Below are 17348 nucleotides of genomic sequence, written 5' to 3' on the forward strand. Positions count from 1 at the left end.
CTGAGTCACTAAGTACTATTCAATGTTCTAAGGTATATTTTCTGTCCTTAAATGGAAGTCCACGTTTTATCACAATGGCTAAAACTTTCTAACCAAGAAACTCAAACAGTTGTAATAATCTGAGAGATAAATTAGTTTAGGCATTTTTATGTGAAAATAAATGATCTCTCTTTTCATGTGGCTAATAAAAAAAAAAAAGTTACTTAATGAACGTTTCAGCCAGTAGCTGTTGGGAAAAGGAGAGATCAACTAGACATACACCAAGTTATCCTTCAGTTTCATTTTCTTTAGATATAAAAAACAATTCAGTCATTAGGAAGAAGTAACAAAAAATACCATTTGAATATTTGAATCTTTGAAGTTGTATGTGTGTGTGTATAAATATATATACACACACACCTTCTCTGGATTTACGTGGAATTTCATGGAGAGAGGGGTGGGTTGCAGAGTTATAAACCTGAGTTTAGCATGTTATTATGATGTGCTAACTAGCCATTTTGTTGTTATTTGGTTTTGTTTTACATTAATTTAATCTCACTCTGACACCTTAAAGTCCTGTGTTATGTGGTATCTGCTTACTGCAAAATTTTAACATTTAACATTTTTTTCCTCTTAAAAGTAGGAAAGCATTTATGGCTATAGTAATGAAAAAATAGCCATAGATTTTCACTGAAAGGTAAACTTAAGATGCTATGGTACAGTTTAAATCAGTCATCTTTAACAGTAAGATAAACAGCTTTTTGTATTATGCCTTTAGTCCTCAATTTAATGAGGAATCATGTCTTTATACTGAGAAATGCATTTACCATGAAATTTACCATTATTTTTAAACTACATTTTTAAAGTTAATTCATAACTTATTTTAAAAAGCTGACAATTACAGTACTTCAGTTTTGTAAGTTTGGGTTTGAAAGAGTATTGCAGAATACCTTCACTATGCAACACAAAAGACTTTCTCTTCAAAGAGACTGTGTGGCATTGATAAGTATAGGAAACATCTACTAGTGATTTTCTACCTAGTTTAGTAGGTTTTCTTCTATCAACATTTTCATTGAAAATGTAAAAGTGAAAAAAATAAATTGGAATACTAGTGTACAAAATAGCACATTGTCAGAATGTTGGATTTATTAAGATTTGATACATATTCCTAATAAAATTACTATATAATAATAGAAGTTCTGGGATTAATTTTCAGAGGTTCTCTTAAGAGTTTACTAAGTCATGAAAATGTTGCATAAGTTTGTCTTACTGTTTGTTCTGTTATATTTTAAGCTGGATGTACTATGCAATGGAGAAATCATGGGGAAGGATCATACTATGGAATTCATCTATATGACAAGATGGAGACTAAGAGGCGAAAACGTAAATGCTGTTACATTATTAATAGATGATGTTTTGGTGTATTTATTGTAGAGAGCATACATACTTTTATAGCTTGACACAGAATATATACCATGACCCTTCAAAAGCTCTGAATTTAAAAATTGATTTTGCATGTCTTCTGGATTTCTTATTTTAAAAAGGATCTAGTGAGTGAAACTCTCTAGCGAGTATATTGTGTAGAATCTGAAACTTAAAATTAGCAGGTATACACAGTTTACATAGAAGTCCTGCTCATAGTTTTAAGTCATCTATCTGAAAACTCCAAGCACGTATTTTCTGCAAATTTCCTTCTAGTGACCTTTTACATCTCACTAGTTAAGGAATCTGCATCTGACAGTTTTTTATTTAGAATTTGTTTTATTGAGTCAGTAATAAACCATAACACTGAAAAATTATGGGAGAAATCTAATTGATTTATGATTGCTTCTGTTAATGCTGAACCCATGTAATTTAGCGATGTTGTGTAACAAACACTAACATCCATGTAACACAGCTAGAGTTGTTTTTCTTCTTTTATGTGTATATTTTAGAATATTTGATTTATTAAACAACCTTTCTTTCAGGTCTGATATTGTTTGATTAAGTAGCTCTTACAATTACTTGTATACTAAGTTGTTTTTTTTATCAGAGGTCATACCTCCATTTCTTCTCTTTCAATATATATATTCATTTGTTTGTGTGTGGCTATTGATTGCTCTTCACTCCTTATTGCTTTATGCTATAAGCAGATTTGTTGCCTGTCACTACCAGTGGGGGCTATGTTGGAGCACAGCTAAAGTTATGCACTTAAGTTAATTTATTAATCTGTAGAAAATTCCAAACTTTCTATACTCTTTTTAAGCTTTCTAGTACTTAGAATTAAAATGCACTGGGACTTGAACAGAGAAGACAGAGGATTAAGCACACTGTGGAGTTAACGATTCAAGAGTCTCTTAAAGATTTACCTTAATCTGGAGGGGGAAAAAAAAAGAAAAAAGGGTGAAAAAAAATCATAGGAACTAAGGGTGTTAATATGTGTAGGAAAGTATTTATTACATTTGAAAATAATATTGCACTGAAATTTGATGTTTACTGAAACCCCAAACTGTACCAGTAACACCCTAAGTACCATTTTTCTAGTGCTGCCTTGACACCAGTGGTATGTGTTTGCCTAGCCATTTTATATTTTAACACTCATTGTACTATTAGGAAACGTTGAAGCAACAACTTTAGTGATAACAGGTTTTTTTTCATGAAATTTAGTCCTGCGGACCATGCCTACAGATGGACCTTTGTCAGTTGCACTGGTTTGTAAGCAATGGTAATAGCCATCTCGACAAAAAGGACATTATTTGTACTGGCTTATGTTTTTCAAAAATCTCAGAACTACCATTTTAACCTTAAGTGAATATAAAAGTTGACAACTTTTGCTTAGATTTATAAGTTATAAGTCAGGTAAGGGTTCATCTTTTCCTTTATGTATTTTTAAATCATTCCCCTGAAGTCAGAGATGACAAACTAAAACCAGTAAAAATTACATTGTGCTGATGATAAATCTAGTAACATCTGGGCTTCTGATTTCGTTTTCCCTAACTTTGTTGGGTCTTGTTATAAAACAGAAGTTGCAATGGTAATTAATTAATGATCTCTTCTTTTGGATGAAGATCAAGTAAATCCATTATCTATGTCTTTGATACTATTCACTGTGAGCTTTTGCTGGCACACCTGTGGACCTTTCAAGAGGTAGCATAGTTAAGGGAAAAGATCAATTTATTCTTTAGAGAAGTCTTTCTTGTTTTAAACAAGTAAATAAATTTTAAATTTTACATTTGAAAAATAAATAAGAAAAATTAAAAAGATAAATGTATATGTCCAGTTGTGGATGCCTCTTATCTGATCAGAAAATCATCTCCTTCGCAGTTTCGGTGTCAGAACTGCTCATCTTCGCAAGTCTGCTCACAGGATGGCACTTTTTATCAGGTAAGAGGCACTCACGACTGTACATATTACAGTCAGTAAGATCCTGTCAACACTACAGTTGTAATCCAAATTGTGGAGTTTTTATATCCTCTCACTATAAAGTGTGCAAACACCATGAGCAAGGGCTATTTATATTCATTCAAAAATAGCTTTATGGAATGAATAAATATACTCCATTCAAATTATCAGATTTTATGTGCTTAAAAGATTTTTAATTTCCATTAGGTCAATTATCTTGTTGCTTCATTCTGTAGTTGGAAATCGACATCAGTGTGGAAGTGTTATCTAACTTCATCCTTCTACATGTTATCTCATCCTTCTAACAAGTAGCATTGGGCAGTCACTAACAAAGGACCAAAACTGAAGAGTGAACCAAAAAAGACCACGCTGGTGTCGTATTTTTAAGGCACTTCATACGTTCTTTTTAATGGAGAAAAGAAGTGTTTGTTGTTCGTTTTTTTTTTTTCTGCTACTATATTCCTTTCATTTCTTTTCAAATTAGAAATGGAATAATGACTTATCTGTAGAATATAACGAACAAAAACCTCCAGTCTGCAAATTGAAGTTGATTCCTAGATTTCACTGATCAGCTTGGTGTTTTTTTCTCTGTATATCAATGTTTCAGTGTGCTCACTGAGCCTTTTGAATTGAATTGAATTAATTTCTTCTAAAAGTAACTTTGAAAGTCTGAAGTAATATTTTTACTTGAGGGGGGGGAAAAAAAAGAATAAAGATAGCAGGTTGCTTCTGCTGTGGATGGGAGTGACCTGCTTTACAGTCATGTCTACCTCACTACCTATACTCGCTCCACCATATTGCATTTGTACAGTTGGTTTGTATTTTTTTGTAACAGCACTGGTTTACATGGCAAATTTTTCAGTGAGGTCTCTGCCTGTATGCACTTCCAATTAGAGTTGAGTACTTTAGATGCAATTTATATAATCCAAGTATTTGTTCTGAAGCATGAAGAACAAGTGAAATAGCATTTAAATAATGTGGTAGCCATATCCTAGCTGAGAAAATCAGACCAATTTCTTACACTATGAATACATTTGTTAATTACACATGGTGCTCCCTGTCTTCTCTACTAAATGCTCTTGCTACTGCTGAATACTTCTGGTTTTATGCTTTGATTTCTCTGCACTCCAGTTTTTAAATCCTCAGCAAGTATGTTCACATTTAGTTCTGCTGATCATTTCAGTACCCCAGCATGAAAACTTTAATCTGTATAGGTCTCTGCAGTGGTGTCTTTCTGTTTTTGGTTTCTGAATTTTGTCTCTCTTGCGTTTGAAGGATACAGTAAAATATTACTGGTTTTAATGGTAACTTCTGTAATAATTCTTGATTCTTCCAAATTTGCAATAAAAAAGACTTAAACTATCTATGCCCTATAGCAGAGGCTACTTAAGCCCATACAGTTGCTGAAACAATATTTTCTTCATTTTTATGCTATAGAAAATGATCAGTAAGTTAAGAGGAAAATGTCAGACTTAAATGAAATGCTGACAGAGCGAAAAAAATTAGATGTTAACAACTTCCAGCAACAAGCACTCAGATATTCTATGACACTTTCTGGAAGCCTACTCTTACCTCTCATACCACAACAGTTTTGTGTAATTAAGGGATTCAGATAGTTTATTTGCTAATTTTTCCCAGTAAGAACTAATAAAAATGTATTGCTGGATCTGAAGTTGAGGAGTTTGGATTTCAGGGAGGGGGAAAAGTAAGCCCTCATTTTTCAGAAAATCAGCTGACAGCAATTTGACCTGAGTTTATTTGTTGTTTTTTTTGGTGGTGTGGTAGTGTGCTTTTTTTTTTTTTTTTTTTTTTTTTTTTAATACCAGAGGAATCTAGCTCCCATGAAAATCACACTGTATACATCATCTATAGATAGACCTTGTTTTACAAAGTATAAAATTTTAGGATTGTATCAGCAACGAAGACATAAGAGGATTTGAACATTCCAGTATGTCTCATAAAACATAAAAATCATGAAATACATAAAACCCAGATATAGGAATTTTATATTTATAACAAATAATTACAGTGTACTTTGAGATAAGATATAGATTTGAAATACAATAAAAATAATGGCATTAATTGTTGAAATGTATAGAATTATTTCATATATATTGCAATCAGTTTTATTTATATATATATGGCATAGGGATAAGCTCTGGCTATTCCTAAAGCAAACTTTAATTGCATTTTCTTAGTATTTTTTGTGAACTGTATCTTCATGTTATTCTTGTCTGTTGTTTTTCTCTTGCTTTTGTTTTTAGTCTTATCCTATGGTACTTCAGTATCGACCTAGAATTGACTTCGGTTAGACCAAAGGGCCAGATCCCACTGAGATGAATCCTGCACTATTTGTTTACCCATCGACAGATTGCACAATGAATGGATGTGCCTGGATTAGGGGGACACAACCAGATTTTCAGCATGCAAATAAGGACATTGTCTTTCTTAAAATTGTCAGTTGCATCTTTGTTGTTTCTATTAGAGCAAGCCAAGTGCCATTCTGCTACTGAAATGTGCATAAGATATTTGTGAATTTTACAAGTGTGCTGCAAATCATAGCCAAAATCATGAAGTGTACAGTCAAGATTCAAAAACTATGGAATATTTTTGCTTGTGTGTTAGAAAATTTTTCTGGTCCTAATATTGATTACACTAGCAAAATGGCAAAGTGCTCATTCCATGTGGTGTTGCAGTTTCACACACTTACTATTTTACTGAATATTGTTGTTTAAATCATAGAGTACTGTACAAATAGCTAAGGATTATACCTTGAAGATATTTTGTATAGAAAATATATTTAGAAAAGTGGTGATTGTGCCACTACCTTTTTCTTGATAAGCTTCTCATGGGTCCAGGTATAGCTCGCTCATGAGTGTGCAAGAGTTCTTTTGTAGTGAATGAAGATTAATTACCCTTAACAAGAGATGTTTAACGTGATAATTGAAAAAAAGTAATTTTAAATTGTCTAAATAGACTCTGCCAATATTGCTTAAAAGCATAGCAGCCTTTGTGATTGCACTTTTCTATGGCTACCCTAAAGACTGGAATATGGGATACAGCTATTTTTGGAAAATGGCTTCTGGTCAGGTTACATTTCTTCTAATAAAGCCTTCATAAAAAATAGGTTAAAATAATTTATCTATGAAACAAATTTCACTGTCGGGTTACAGCCAAGGCAAAATTTACACATAGTTATTGCACTTCATGGTAAGCACTTCCTTTTAAGATTGGGTGAAGGACATGTTAAGAAAAAATAACATAGCTTTAATAACATTATATATCTCTTGTGACTATCCGGGACTTAGAATTCATTGCAGAAATTTTTCACTAGTTGAAGTCACGTCATAAAACTATTTACATAAAATTAGAGGCAATGCAATACTGAAGATAAGCAGTCTGACCAAAATAATTGTTCAGATCATTGTTTTTTCCTAAGGTCTGGTAGTGCTGGATAGAAGAGTGATTGTTGCCTTAGGTATTGCAAGGAAAATTGTTGAAGTATAGAATGTTTATTGAGGTCTCTGGTAATGTCGCAGGGAGCATAGTAATGCATGTTTCCTGTAGTCTTCCATTGTCTTTGCTCTGCTTAAAAATCAAATGAGTTTTTTTACTTCAAATTCTGTGGAGATATCTGTAGTTCAGTACCTTTATATAATTTCTACTTCATACACACCTGCTAGTATTGTAGATAGCTATTTACTTTCCTATGCTTTTTGCATACAACAGAAAAGAACCAAATCAACTTTTCAGAAGCTAATCTAGTCGTACTTAGGACAAAGTGAAAATTCTATCTTTAAAACCTTGGGATCAGGTATAAAAGATAGATGCAAGGCTGTAACTGCTTTTTAAATGTATATTCATGTACTTTAGTATGTTTCTGTAGGAGAAGCATGTATGTTGTGGATTAAATCTGGCCCCCTTAGTGTTTGCAGGAGTTCTAACGTTGCTGACCTGAGGAATCCATACATAGTTAGGCTAAGTCCTGCCATTGCACTCCAAAGCCTGTATGAAACGCAGAAATAAAGATGCTGTCAGTAGCAATCTGTTTAGGAAACCTGCCATTGCAGGTCAAGGTTGCACATATTGTGCAGATGCCAGTGAACCTAGGGAAGCAAAATGTTCAGGAAGCTGCTGCTCCTTTCTGCAGGTATAACGTGCTGACTGGTACAGGCACTGCTTCGCCCACCCTGTGGATGGAAACAGGGCCACGTGCTGGCTGCAGGAAGTGGTCATCTTTTTGTCCATACGGTGTATGATGTGCTGCTGCTTGACAGAAGCGAGAAGAGACTCAATATAGGGAGGTCACTGCTCCTTGGCAGAGAAAAAGTTCTTTGTGTGCATGGAGGTCCTCCTCATGGAGCAGCCTGTCAGATCAGAGCATGCATTCTAATTGCAAGTCATTGTTACCTTTAGTATACACAATTGTTTTATATGGTATAAATAAGATATTATTTGTAAATATTTACATGCACATGCAAATGACACCTTACAGTTTTTTATATATTTCACGTGTTTTTATACCAGAATTTTCACTGTAGATTCACCTAACATAAAATGGCTGTTTCAGTTTATCATGAAACAATACTACTCTTAAGCATAATTTCTGCTTGGTTTGGGGGACAATTTTTTTTTTTTTCTGAAGAATTGCTCTTGCTGTTTTGACAAGTTTGAATAGATTTGATGTGGAAAAAGAAAAAGAACAATGTGTTAATTGTAATCTATTTTCAGTTGTCTTACACAGAAGTTTTCATCCAGTGAGCAGGACCCTTGAAATTTGACTACTTTGTGATGTCTTCTGAATGACATCCCAATAGAAGATGTGATGTCTACCGACTGTCTGTATTCACAATTCAGAGAACCATGAATTTGTCTTGATCAAAATCAGATACTGTTAATTCATGGTATTTTTGCCTTCTGCAAACTAACTTAAAGCTAGTTTACAGAAGGCAAATCTTCATTTTAAGTATGGAAAATACAGACAGATATGATTTAATGTTCCCAGCTGAGAATTATGGCCTTAAATGCTTTTAAATGCATATAATCTAGCCAACTACCTACAATTTATGCATTTCTGATTTGATGGCACAGCGTCTGAGTGCTGTTCTACTTTAATAGTTTTTGTAGCAGTGAAGTGCCAGTGAAATACATATCTAAACTGGGCAGCTTGTATAACACAGGCATTGCCTTTTTTTTTACAGGAAAATTCTCTTCTGTATAGTACATATGTGCCATGTGTCTACAGATAGGCATATTTGATTCATTTGTGCCAATTAAAAATACCTGAACAACACAGGGATATGAGAATGCATGTACAGATTGATGTGTGCCAAAGATGGAGTAAGTGGAACAAGTAGTAAACGTTCTACTAGAACTGCACCATATTCCATCACAGAGCAGATTACTGTATACAGTGCACACTTTCTGAACATTTCCATGACACAGAGTCACCACTGCATGTTTGTAAAGAATAAAAGAAGTGTTGCTGCAACTGTTTTTCTTAGGCTTTCCCGTATTGTCAGTACCTAGCTGCAGAAGACCTAAAAAATTCGACACTACTACCTAACCTTGCTGTCTCTTATTTAGCACACTTGGTGCTTTTTTTTTTTTCCTGAAAGAGAAAAATTCTCTGCTTTTGTTTTGAGTAACACATTAGTGAAAATTTTAAGCAACTTTTCATTGGGCATAGCTGTATGCTGCATTTGTCTAGTAATGAACTAGCTAGAATTTACGAGTGAGATCCTATAAAATCTCAAACAGTGTAGAATTCAATAATCAAGAAATGTATTTTCCATCATGCCTTGCTACAGTGCTCCTAGCTAAGGGCCTAGTCCTTGAAAACACATTTTTATTTGGATGAAATACCAAATAAGATTACTACGATAATCTTAAGTAACTCATCACTGCTGTACTTAACTGCTCACGAGTGCTTCTGGGATTTGGGTCCTAGCAGTATGCAACGCTCTAAGTATATTGGGCATACTCAGCTAGCTTGCAGCTATTATGCAAAAAATAATAATATATGAAATAAAAAAATATATATCTGAAAAGTATTATTTTGACTTTACCGAAAATGTTATATAAAGTGCCTGATTAGTAATACAGAATATATTTTAAAACCATTATTTGCATTTGGCAGGGTAATATTTCCTTTTGTATCTTATCAATGGTCTTAATATTTTCAGCAAGAGTATTTCATAATTCTTCTGTATTGAGAAGCCTTCTTTCATGTGAAACAAGCAGAAAAATAAATGTTCTGTCAGTTTTTTTCAATTTCAAATTATCTGTCTCAGTAGAAACTATATGAAAAGAATACCTTTATAATTAAATTATTTTATTTTCTGTGTGAGGTGACCTTGAATTTTGAATCTTGATCTTTTTTCTCCTAGGCTCCAAAGATTTGACTCTACTTTTCTCTTCGGCAGTTATCAAAAACAGTCCCAGTATATCTGTAGGAGAAGAGATTATCACATTCCTTTTGGGCATAAGCTAGACTCTCTTCTCCACTGCAGACGAAGTGATGGTGTACAGTTCCCATCTCCTCCATTCTACGTGTAATTTTTAGGCATGGCTTTGTAAGAGAAGTAAAGAATTTCTTTGCTGCTTTCTAAAATAACAGAAAGTGCTAGTGTTTAATCTTTAATTGAACCAATCACTAAATTGTATTGTTCCTTTTGCTTGCAACAGAAGGAATAGTCTCCAGCTCTGCCAGGTACTACAGCTGGTAGAAATTCTGTAGAATAGACAATTGTTCAAAACCAATCTTAAGTCACAAAATAAACACACTGAGCCCTGTTTATAGAGGGGCTGCATAAAATACTGGTCAAAAACATAGAATAATCAAACTCATTTTTATTCTGGAAAAGACCCAAAGCAGTTAAGACATGTTCCTATCCACAGCAAGTATATAAACATTGTAGAGATGCTTAAATCAAGAGTGTGGTTCAATTTCTTCACTTAACCTAGACAAGCTGAAAGCAAGTGTTGAAGAAAGCGAATAATTTAAACGGTTAATTTGATAATTAATTTGCCTTTACAAAGGGACAACCCCGTAGGTACAGCCACTACTAAGATGGAAGAATGTGTGGTATGTCCCTTCACAGTTACAACCCCACAAGTCTTCTGGTCTTGTAGTATAAAAACAGTTTCATAGCTAAGACTGAACAGGATGGAGATTCTCTGAAGAGCCACTATTAAAAGAGTTTGCAGAAGAGAGCAAAGCAAAACAAACCTAGACTATGTGACAGACCTCCTTTTGCAGTACAGATACCAAATTGCTGATTGTTACGGCAGCACCTTTTTGGACAGAGAGCACACCTGAACTGAGTCCAGAAAAGCTCCACAGCGTCAGTTTTCTAGATCTGAGAGCCAGCAGGTGATATGCTGCATCTCCACTGCATGTCTTAGAACAAGTTAGAAGCAGGTGCCACCCTGACATTAAAAAAAGCTAATGCTCAATGCCAAAGAAATTCATGTTTTTTTTGGAATTAAGTTAGTCCTGGATTTCACCAAAATGTTCACAGTTCTGCATTTTGAATCCTTTATACCCAATTTGAATGAGATAATGCTTCCATGAGGTATTCAGCTAGAGAAGTTTGTTTGAGGAAGGATCACTGGAGCTTGTTCCAGGATAGATTCCAAGATTCAAGGAGTTTGATTCACGCTAAATGAAATGTGAAAAGCTTCCGATTGTCCAGCTACTAGTTTTATGATGTATGGGGAGTCTAGTCTTCAGACCTCAGTTGAAATGTCCTTTTGTAGGGATGTCCTCCAAAAGACTTGTAATATTTTTTTCTTTGTAAGCAGATCTATCTGTTTATGTTTCGTTTTTCCACTCCTATACTGCCCATAGATCAGGTAAAAACATCATATTTCAGAATAGGAAATCTATTAAGAGATTCTTCCATCCAAGTTATGTGATATACATCTTCTGAAGTTAGGTAGTTTTCTAACACAGTTAAAAAGGATGTTGTTTTGTTCTCTAGCAAACAGTTTAAATCCACGCAGTGCTGGTGTGTGGCAATGAAATGGAAGAACTCTGTAGGCTTTTGGAAAAGCTCAGGCTGCCTTTTGTACCTGCACAGAACCAGAGAGCTGCTTCAGTAGACACAGGATGGAGGAGACGTTTTGGAATGAAAGGTGTCTACAAGTGGATTTTTTTTTCTAATCACATTAATTTTAGCCAAAGAGAGGCATTAGTTGGAATTTGCATGTTTATCTAAACCATACAATGTAGTTTTATTTGAAGTAATGTGTATTTTTAGAAAAAAAAAAAAATCTAATAAGGTTTAACAATGTGACAGATAACAGGGTGAGATGAACAGAAGTAGTTATTGTGCGTTTTCCTTTTTCGTGATTGTGAGTGGATGGCAAAATAAGGGTTAAGGGTCAGTTGTATCAGATAGAAGATTGCTGCAACAGTAAAACATTTGTGCTGCTAGTTAACATACTGAGGTTTGTGTTACAAATGAAATTGTAATAAAGATGTTTATTATCAAAGTGAGAGGCACATATTTTATGATGGTATTCTACTCCTAAAATTGTGTTTTGTATTATAGCATGTTGAGTAAATAGACATTCTTGCTGTTGTCTCATGAATTTTGATGCAGTAAAATGAAACTTGCCCCCCTTTTTACTGAAAAATGTAACATAACAAAGAATATTTTAAAATCAATTAGTTGTCAGACACTTAGTTTGTTCACCAAAAAAAGTTTCCTTAAAAAAAAAACAAATTATTTTTATGGATAATCTGATTGCCTAATAGTTCTAAAGGACTTATTTAATACCAAAGGTAAGCCACCCAGAAACTGACTTGGAATTAGGCACTGGAGCGCAGTGGAGCTACGTCTGGAGCTGGTCCAGCAGAACTCCCTGGTGGTGACTGTGTCTGTCACCCACTCAAGGGGTCAGGCATACCTAGACGTTTCCAAAACAAACTAAAAAGTAAAAACAGGACTAAAGTTAATAGACCTAAAGTAACTCTCTGAGTATAGTTAACGTTCAAAAAGAGCACAAATGCTTGCATTACTGATGTGTCTGCTATACCTGGCCTGTGAACTAATCAAATACTTTGGTGTGCTGTCAATCCTGTAAACCTTCCGAAGCACAAAATATTCACCAAGCTACTTTTGGGTTTTCTAGTTGTAGTTCAGTGATATTTTGGAGGGTGGAAAGGACAGACTTGGAAGATAATGAGAAAATATTGTGTTTTACAGATTTTTATAGATATTTTTTTAGCAAATGGCATTGCTGTCCTCAACGTGAGACCATTAATTAGCAAGAAGTCAATTATTTTACTTGTGCAGTATAAAATACAATAAAGAAATCTAAATGCCCTAACTTCCTTTTCCAGAATAGTGAATAACTAAACTGGAAAGTTATAGGGCAAGTTAATTATTTAGCTGACTGAAATATTTAATTCTAAAAACTTACCAGTAGTAGTATTTTTCTCAAATACGTGCTTCTTAAAATAAGCATGAAGCAGTGCATCATTTTTTCCCTTATTGCAGACTTAACTGTTGACAGGAAGGTTATTTTGCCTTTTTTGTTTGTTTGTTTTTAAATGCAGAGCCTGAATTGTTGGATGTTCCAGGCTCCTGAATAGATGCTTTAGAGTTAGTCTCAATGGATTTTCTTTGGGATGGGGGCCTAAGTGTCCTTATATAAGCTGTGATCCAAGTTATGATAAGAAAGGAGCCTATGGTGAGCAGTAATAATGTTCTAATGCTTCCTTGCATTTGATCAGTAGCTATTGGTTTTTAATATAACAGCCCTCACAGTACTTAGGAGCTCATAGAACATATTGTGTTGTTATGTTGCTAATTTGTTTTAAAATATAAAATGTTTTAAGCTTTTTGTCAAAAGTGATAACATCATATTACAAATAAACCTTTTTGTGGTTGTAAAATTTAGCTTATAAATCATTCAAATTGAAGTGAAAAAACACAGGTCATTGTTAATGACAGTCTATCCTACTATTAAGAGTATATGTATTTTTGTAAAGGAAAAGCACTTGTAGATATTTAATCAGTCCAATATCTATCTATGTTAATGTTTTGGAAAAAAAAAAAAAAACAAAATGCTGCTTAGAGAATCACTTACATATTTTTATTTGTTGTGCTCAGATGCATTTTCTGTTGATTTATGGAATGTTTATTCTGTGTGAAGCTGTATAGTTAGTACAGCTGGGCTAAATGCATTTCTTACCTGAACTTAATGAAATGGATGTAACTCTGCTATCACATATTCTGTCCGATCAGAAACCTGTTGGCAAAACATAGATTGGTGGTGCTGTTTTTCATCTTTGATATTAGCTTCATCCTTCCTTAGATCATTTCTACTTCATAATAATTATAAAAATACTAGCAGATTTCTGTGGTGTTTGTGTTTTAATAGATGTTTGGGGGCATATGTGGTTATTCAGTTATATCTTCTTATACATTTATATAAAACAGTGACAAAAATTTACAGATGATATTTAAAATGCGGTTTCCCCGGATGAAAATTGTGCCAGATTAGTCAAGTTTAATAATTTTCCTCCAAAGGAAACTACTGCCAGGTACATGCATGGAATTTGATTGCATCACTAAAGTTTGAGCATTTGTACAAATAGTGTACATTTTTTTTTTTTTTAATCCAGATTAACTCATTTCTTGTAACATTTTGAGGCAATTCAAAACCTCATCCTTAACTTTATTTTGACTCAATATAGTGGATTTACAGTTTCAAAAAAAAAAAAAAGATCAAAACAGATAATTTTATTGGAGTATTAGTGGAAACTGGTGACCACATTTGTTTGTAGTTATTGATGTACGGTCTAAATTTTATTTACTTGTTTCAGTGGGATTCTACAGGGTCTTCTCAGTGGTCAAAGTCTTCAGTGGAGTTACTTTGTGTAGTTCTCATTGTAGCTAAGACTCGAAATGGCCCAGAAGTCCCACTTCCTCACTGAAATTTCTTTCATGGTTGGCTTGTTCAACGTCTAACTCATATTGTTTAAATTTAATCTTATTATATTAACCTTCCTGTAAGTAAATAAATTTTGCAACATTCAATGTATACACTAGCAGTAGTTTCAGTGTTATGAACACAACTGAGTAAATACTTGCAGAATTGTGAAATAAGGGGAGAATTTCACTTAAACTATGAATATTTGTCATGACAGTATCTTATTAATACGCATGCTTCACAAAGATCTGTGAGTGATCAGTTTCTAATGTGTTTTATTATTTGAATATTGTACATATTTATAACTTTTGTTAAGAGCTGATTTACATATGGATTGGGGGTCAACATCTCAGGGTCCACAAAGTAGCATTTTGAAAACTTAAATCCATTTGAGCTATGAATGCAATACCAGTATTGCAGTCTTGTGTCGCCTGAAGAACCAAATACTTTGTGTTTCAAAGAGTTTAAACACATTATAAATTTTATCTAGTTCTACCAAAGGAATGTTTTTTCATACATGCTGACATAATTAGAAACTGAGTTGTGGCCCTGGAAAAAATGAGATGCCTATTACTGAGTTAGCACTAGAGAGCAATTTAACAATTAGGTAAATGAAGTGCTGGCACTAATGTCTATTTTGGCAAAAAGCTGTGGTACTGCCTTTTGGTGCAGAGTGAAGTGTGTATGTTTGAAGATGCATCTACATTTGTAAACAAGGTTTATTTTAGAGCAGTAGCTCATGCAAACCCTGTAAATGGACCTATTTGAATCTTGTGTATTAAATATGATTGATATGTAGTATTTATAATTATGTAACTACTTGTAAGTTTCATTACCAGTGATGTTAAATGGAGTTCTTCATACTAATGTCAAGAATGTTCACAGCACCTTTATAACCACTGATAACAAATTGCAATTTGGTATGACCCATGTGCTGCAAGATGCCTCTAGCCCAGTTGGATTAATTTTATTAAAAAAATCTAGATGAGCAAGAAGTATAACTAATCTGCTTACTAGCACTGAATTGCTCCTTTCTCAAAGCAATAAATATATTCATGTTGTAACATCTGTTGTGCAGCCTACATTCGAGTTGTTTTGTTGCATTGTTTCTATATAATTTATTTTGTGCAATAAAAAAATCTCTGGTTTTATCTGACTTTTCTCTAATTTGTAATAATACTTCAATAAAAACCTTTGCTAGCTTTATGGCTCAGTCAGGGAAGTAAGTGTACTATCAACTCACAGAAACACAAAATTGAAAATGGAATGCAGAAATGTTTCACCTTATAGAAAAAGCAGAACGTACTTAAATAGCCTAATTTTGTTCTCATTAATGTCATAGGGAGCATTACCATTTTCATGGGTGCAAAGCCTGCCAAGCACTAAAGTTGACTGGATTTGGCACCCCATCTGCAAAATATATACACATACTGAGTTATTGAGAAGAAAAACAATGGAGGAAGAGATGCTATTCAGGAAAAGTCGTGGTTTTTTATCTGAGATGTGAAATCTGTAATACCGCTGCATGAGAGCTGAGATGTTTTAGATTAGGAAATAATAGAAAGGATTGCTGATTAAAATGATCTGAGACAATAAGCATTTTGCATCCTCTTGTAAAATTCTTCTAGCAGAAAGAAGATGATAACTTCCTGTGAACTCAAAACGTGAAGGTGTATATACTATTTTGCAATATGTACGTATGATTAAGTGAAACACATTTTCCATGACTAGCTTAGATTTGTTAGCAATGCTGCAGTTTGCTGATATACAGGCAAAGAGCAGTTATGTGATGATATTTGCTGCTATGAGAGCCTGTGCAACAGGAGGAGTGCAGCTTATCTGGCTCTACTTAGAAGCTTTTTCTTGTTGAATATTTCACCTCCAAATATTTGGAATATGTTATTATATAAGTTTTGTATAAAGTCATACTCTATGGCCTTAAAAATAATAATTTCCCTTCTGTTAGATGTGTTCAATCAAGGAAAAAAAAGAAAAAAAGAAAAAAGGAAAAACTGCTTAATGCTTCTACAATACTTATGAAACAGAAATTCGTTGAATGGTACTTAGCTGCAAAATTCTGCTCCTAAGTAGGGAACAATGATTCTTCAAACAAAATTTCGGGGGGGGGGGGATAAAAAAAAAAAAAAAAGTGTTGCTGATTAAATTAAAGATTTACTTTGTTTCAGGCAGCTAAAAAAAGAATCATTACAGGAAAAACACACAAAGGTCTAGTAACAAATGCATAATCAGTCATCAGTCCTGATTATGATTTATTGAAGGAGGAATCTGTAAGTCCTTCCTGGAGCCAGAGCTGCAGGTAGGTGGTATACAAACAGCTATTTACATTGGGGTGTAGCTTATGAATTTCCCTGTTAATAGAACTGTGATTCAAATTGTTTTATATCCTGTTTCATTTTTTTATTATTATTATTCTAGAGGAGCATATGCTGTGCAACATCTATAGGCAAATTTATTTTTTTTTTGGGAGGGGGGAGAAAAGTGATTTAGTAATCTAGTTTTCATTAAAGAAACAGAAATTTGCTGGCAATCTGTAATATGAGCACCTCGTTCCAGTGGCAGACTTCCAACATCTTCATTTGGAAAGAAGACTGCTGCATTCATAATTCATAAAAGCATTGGCATCTATCCCATTAAACTAACACAGGAAGAGAAAACATACTCAAAAACATTCTGTCCATCTTTTCTAAACTATTCATAGGTGGAGTTCTGTCCTTTTCTGGACTACACAAAAAATACAGTAAGTACATTTATAGATATGAAAAATAATTACAATAATCAACCTATTGATAAAAAGTGCTGTGCTTAATACCAAGTATGGAGAAATTTTAAATTCCTTGAATTTAATTTTGTCCTCTGGTGACTGAAGATGCATAATGTGCGTGTGCCAGTGCCTCTGCAGACTTCCAGTCCTCTTGTCAGTAGCCTTTACAGATTTAAATGTTCTAGGACATCTGTAGACCTGGCAGACCTTGTTACTAGCCATTATTCTTCCTTTATATTTTCTGATCATGTTCTTCTCA

The 17348-nt window shown here is 33.8% G+C and overlaps 1 protein-coding gene across 4 annotated transcripts in view; it reads left to right on the forward strand.

The window, feature by feature from the left end:
* Positions 1-15463, forward strand: part of PCGF5 (polycomb group ring finger 5) — a 63815-nt gene extending 48352 nt beyond the window's left edge. For 2 of the 4 annotated variants that reach the window (XM_072039600.1, XM_027459868.3), the window contains exons 8-10: positions 1273-1362; positions 3283-3342; positions 5625-15463. In XM_072039600.1, coding sequence (XP_071895701.1) covers positions 1273-1362; positions 3283-3342; positions 5625-5672 — 198 coding nt within the window. In that variant the 3' untranslated portion in view covers positions 5673-15463. The remainder of the gene's footprint in view (positions 1-1272; positions 1363-3282; positions 3343-5624) is intronic. The other 2 variants (XM_072039601.1, XM_027459869.3) reach the window with 1 other exon arrangement.
* Positions 15464-17348: the final 1885 nt, after the last annotated feature.

This window comes from Anas platyrhynchos, chromosome 6, assembly GCF_047663525.1.
Source record: "Anas platyrhynchos isolate ZD024472 breed Pekin duck chromosome 6, IASCAAS_PekinDuck_T2T, whole genome shotgun sequence".
Taxonomy (NCBI): Eukaryota; Metazoa; Chordata; class Aves; order Anseriformes; family Anatidae; genus Anas; species Anas platyrhynchos.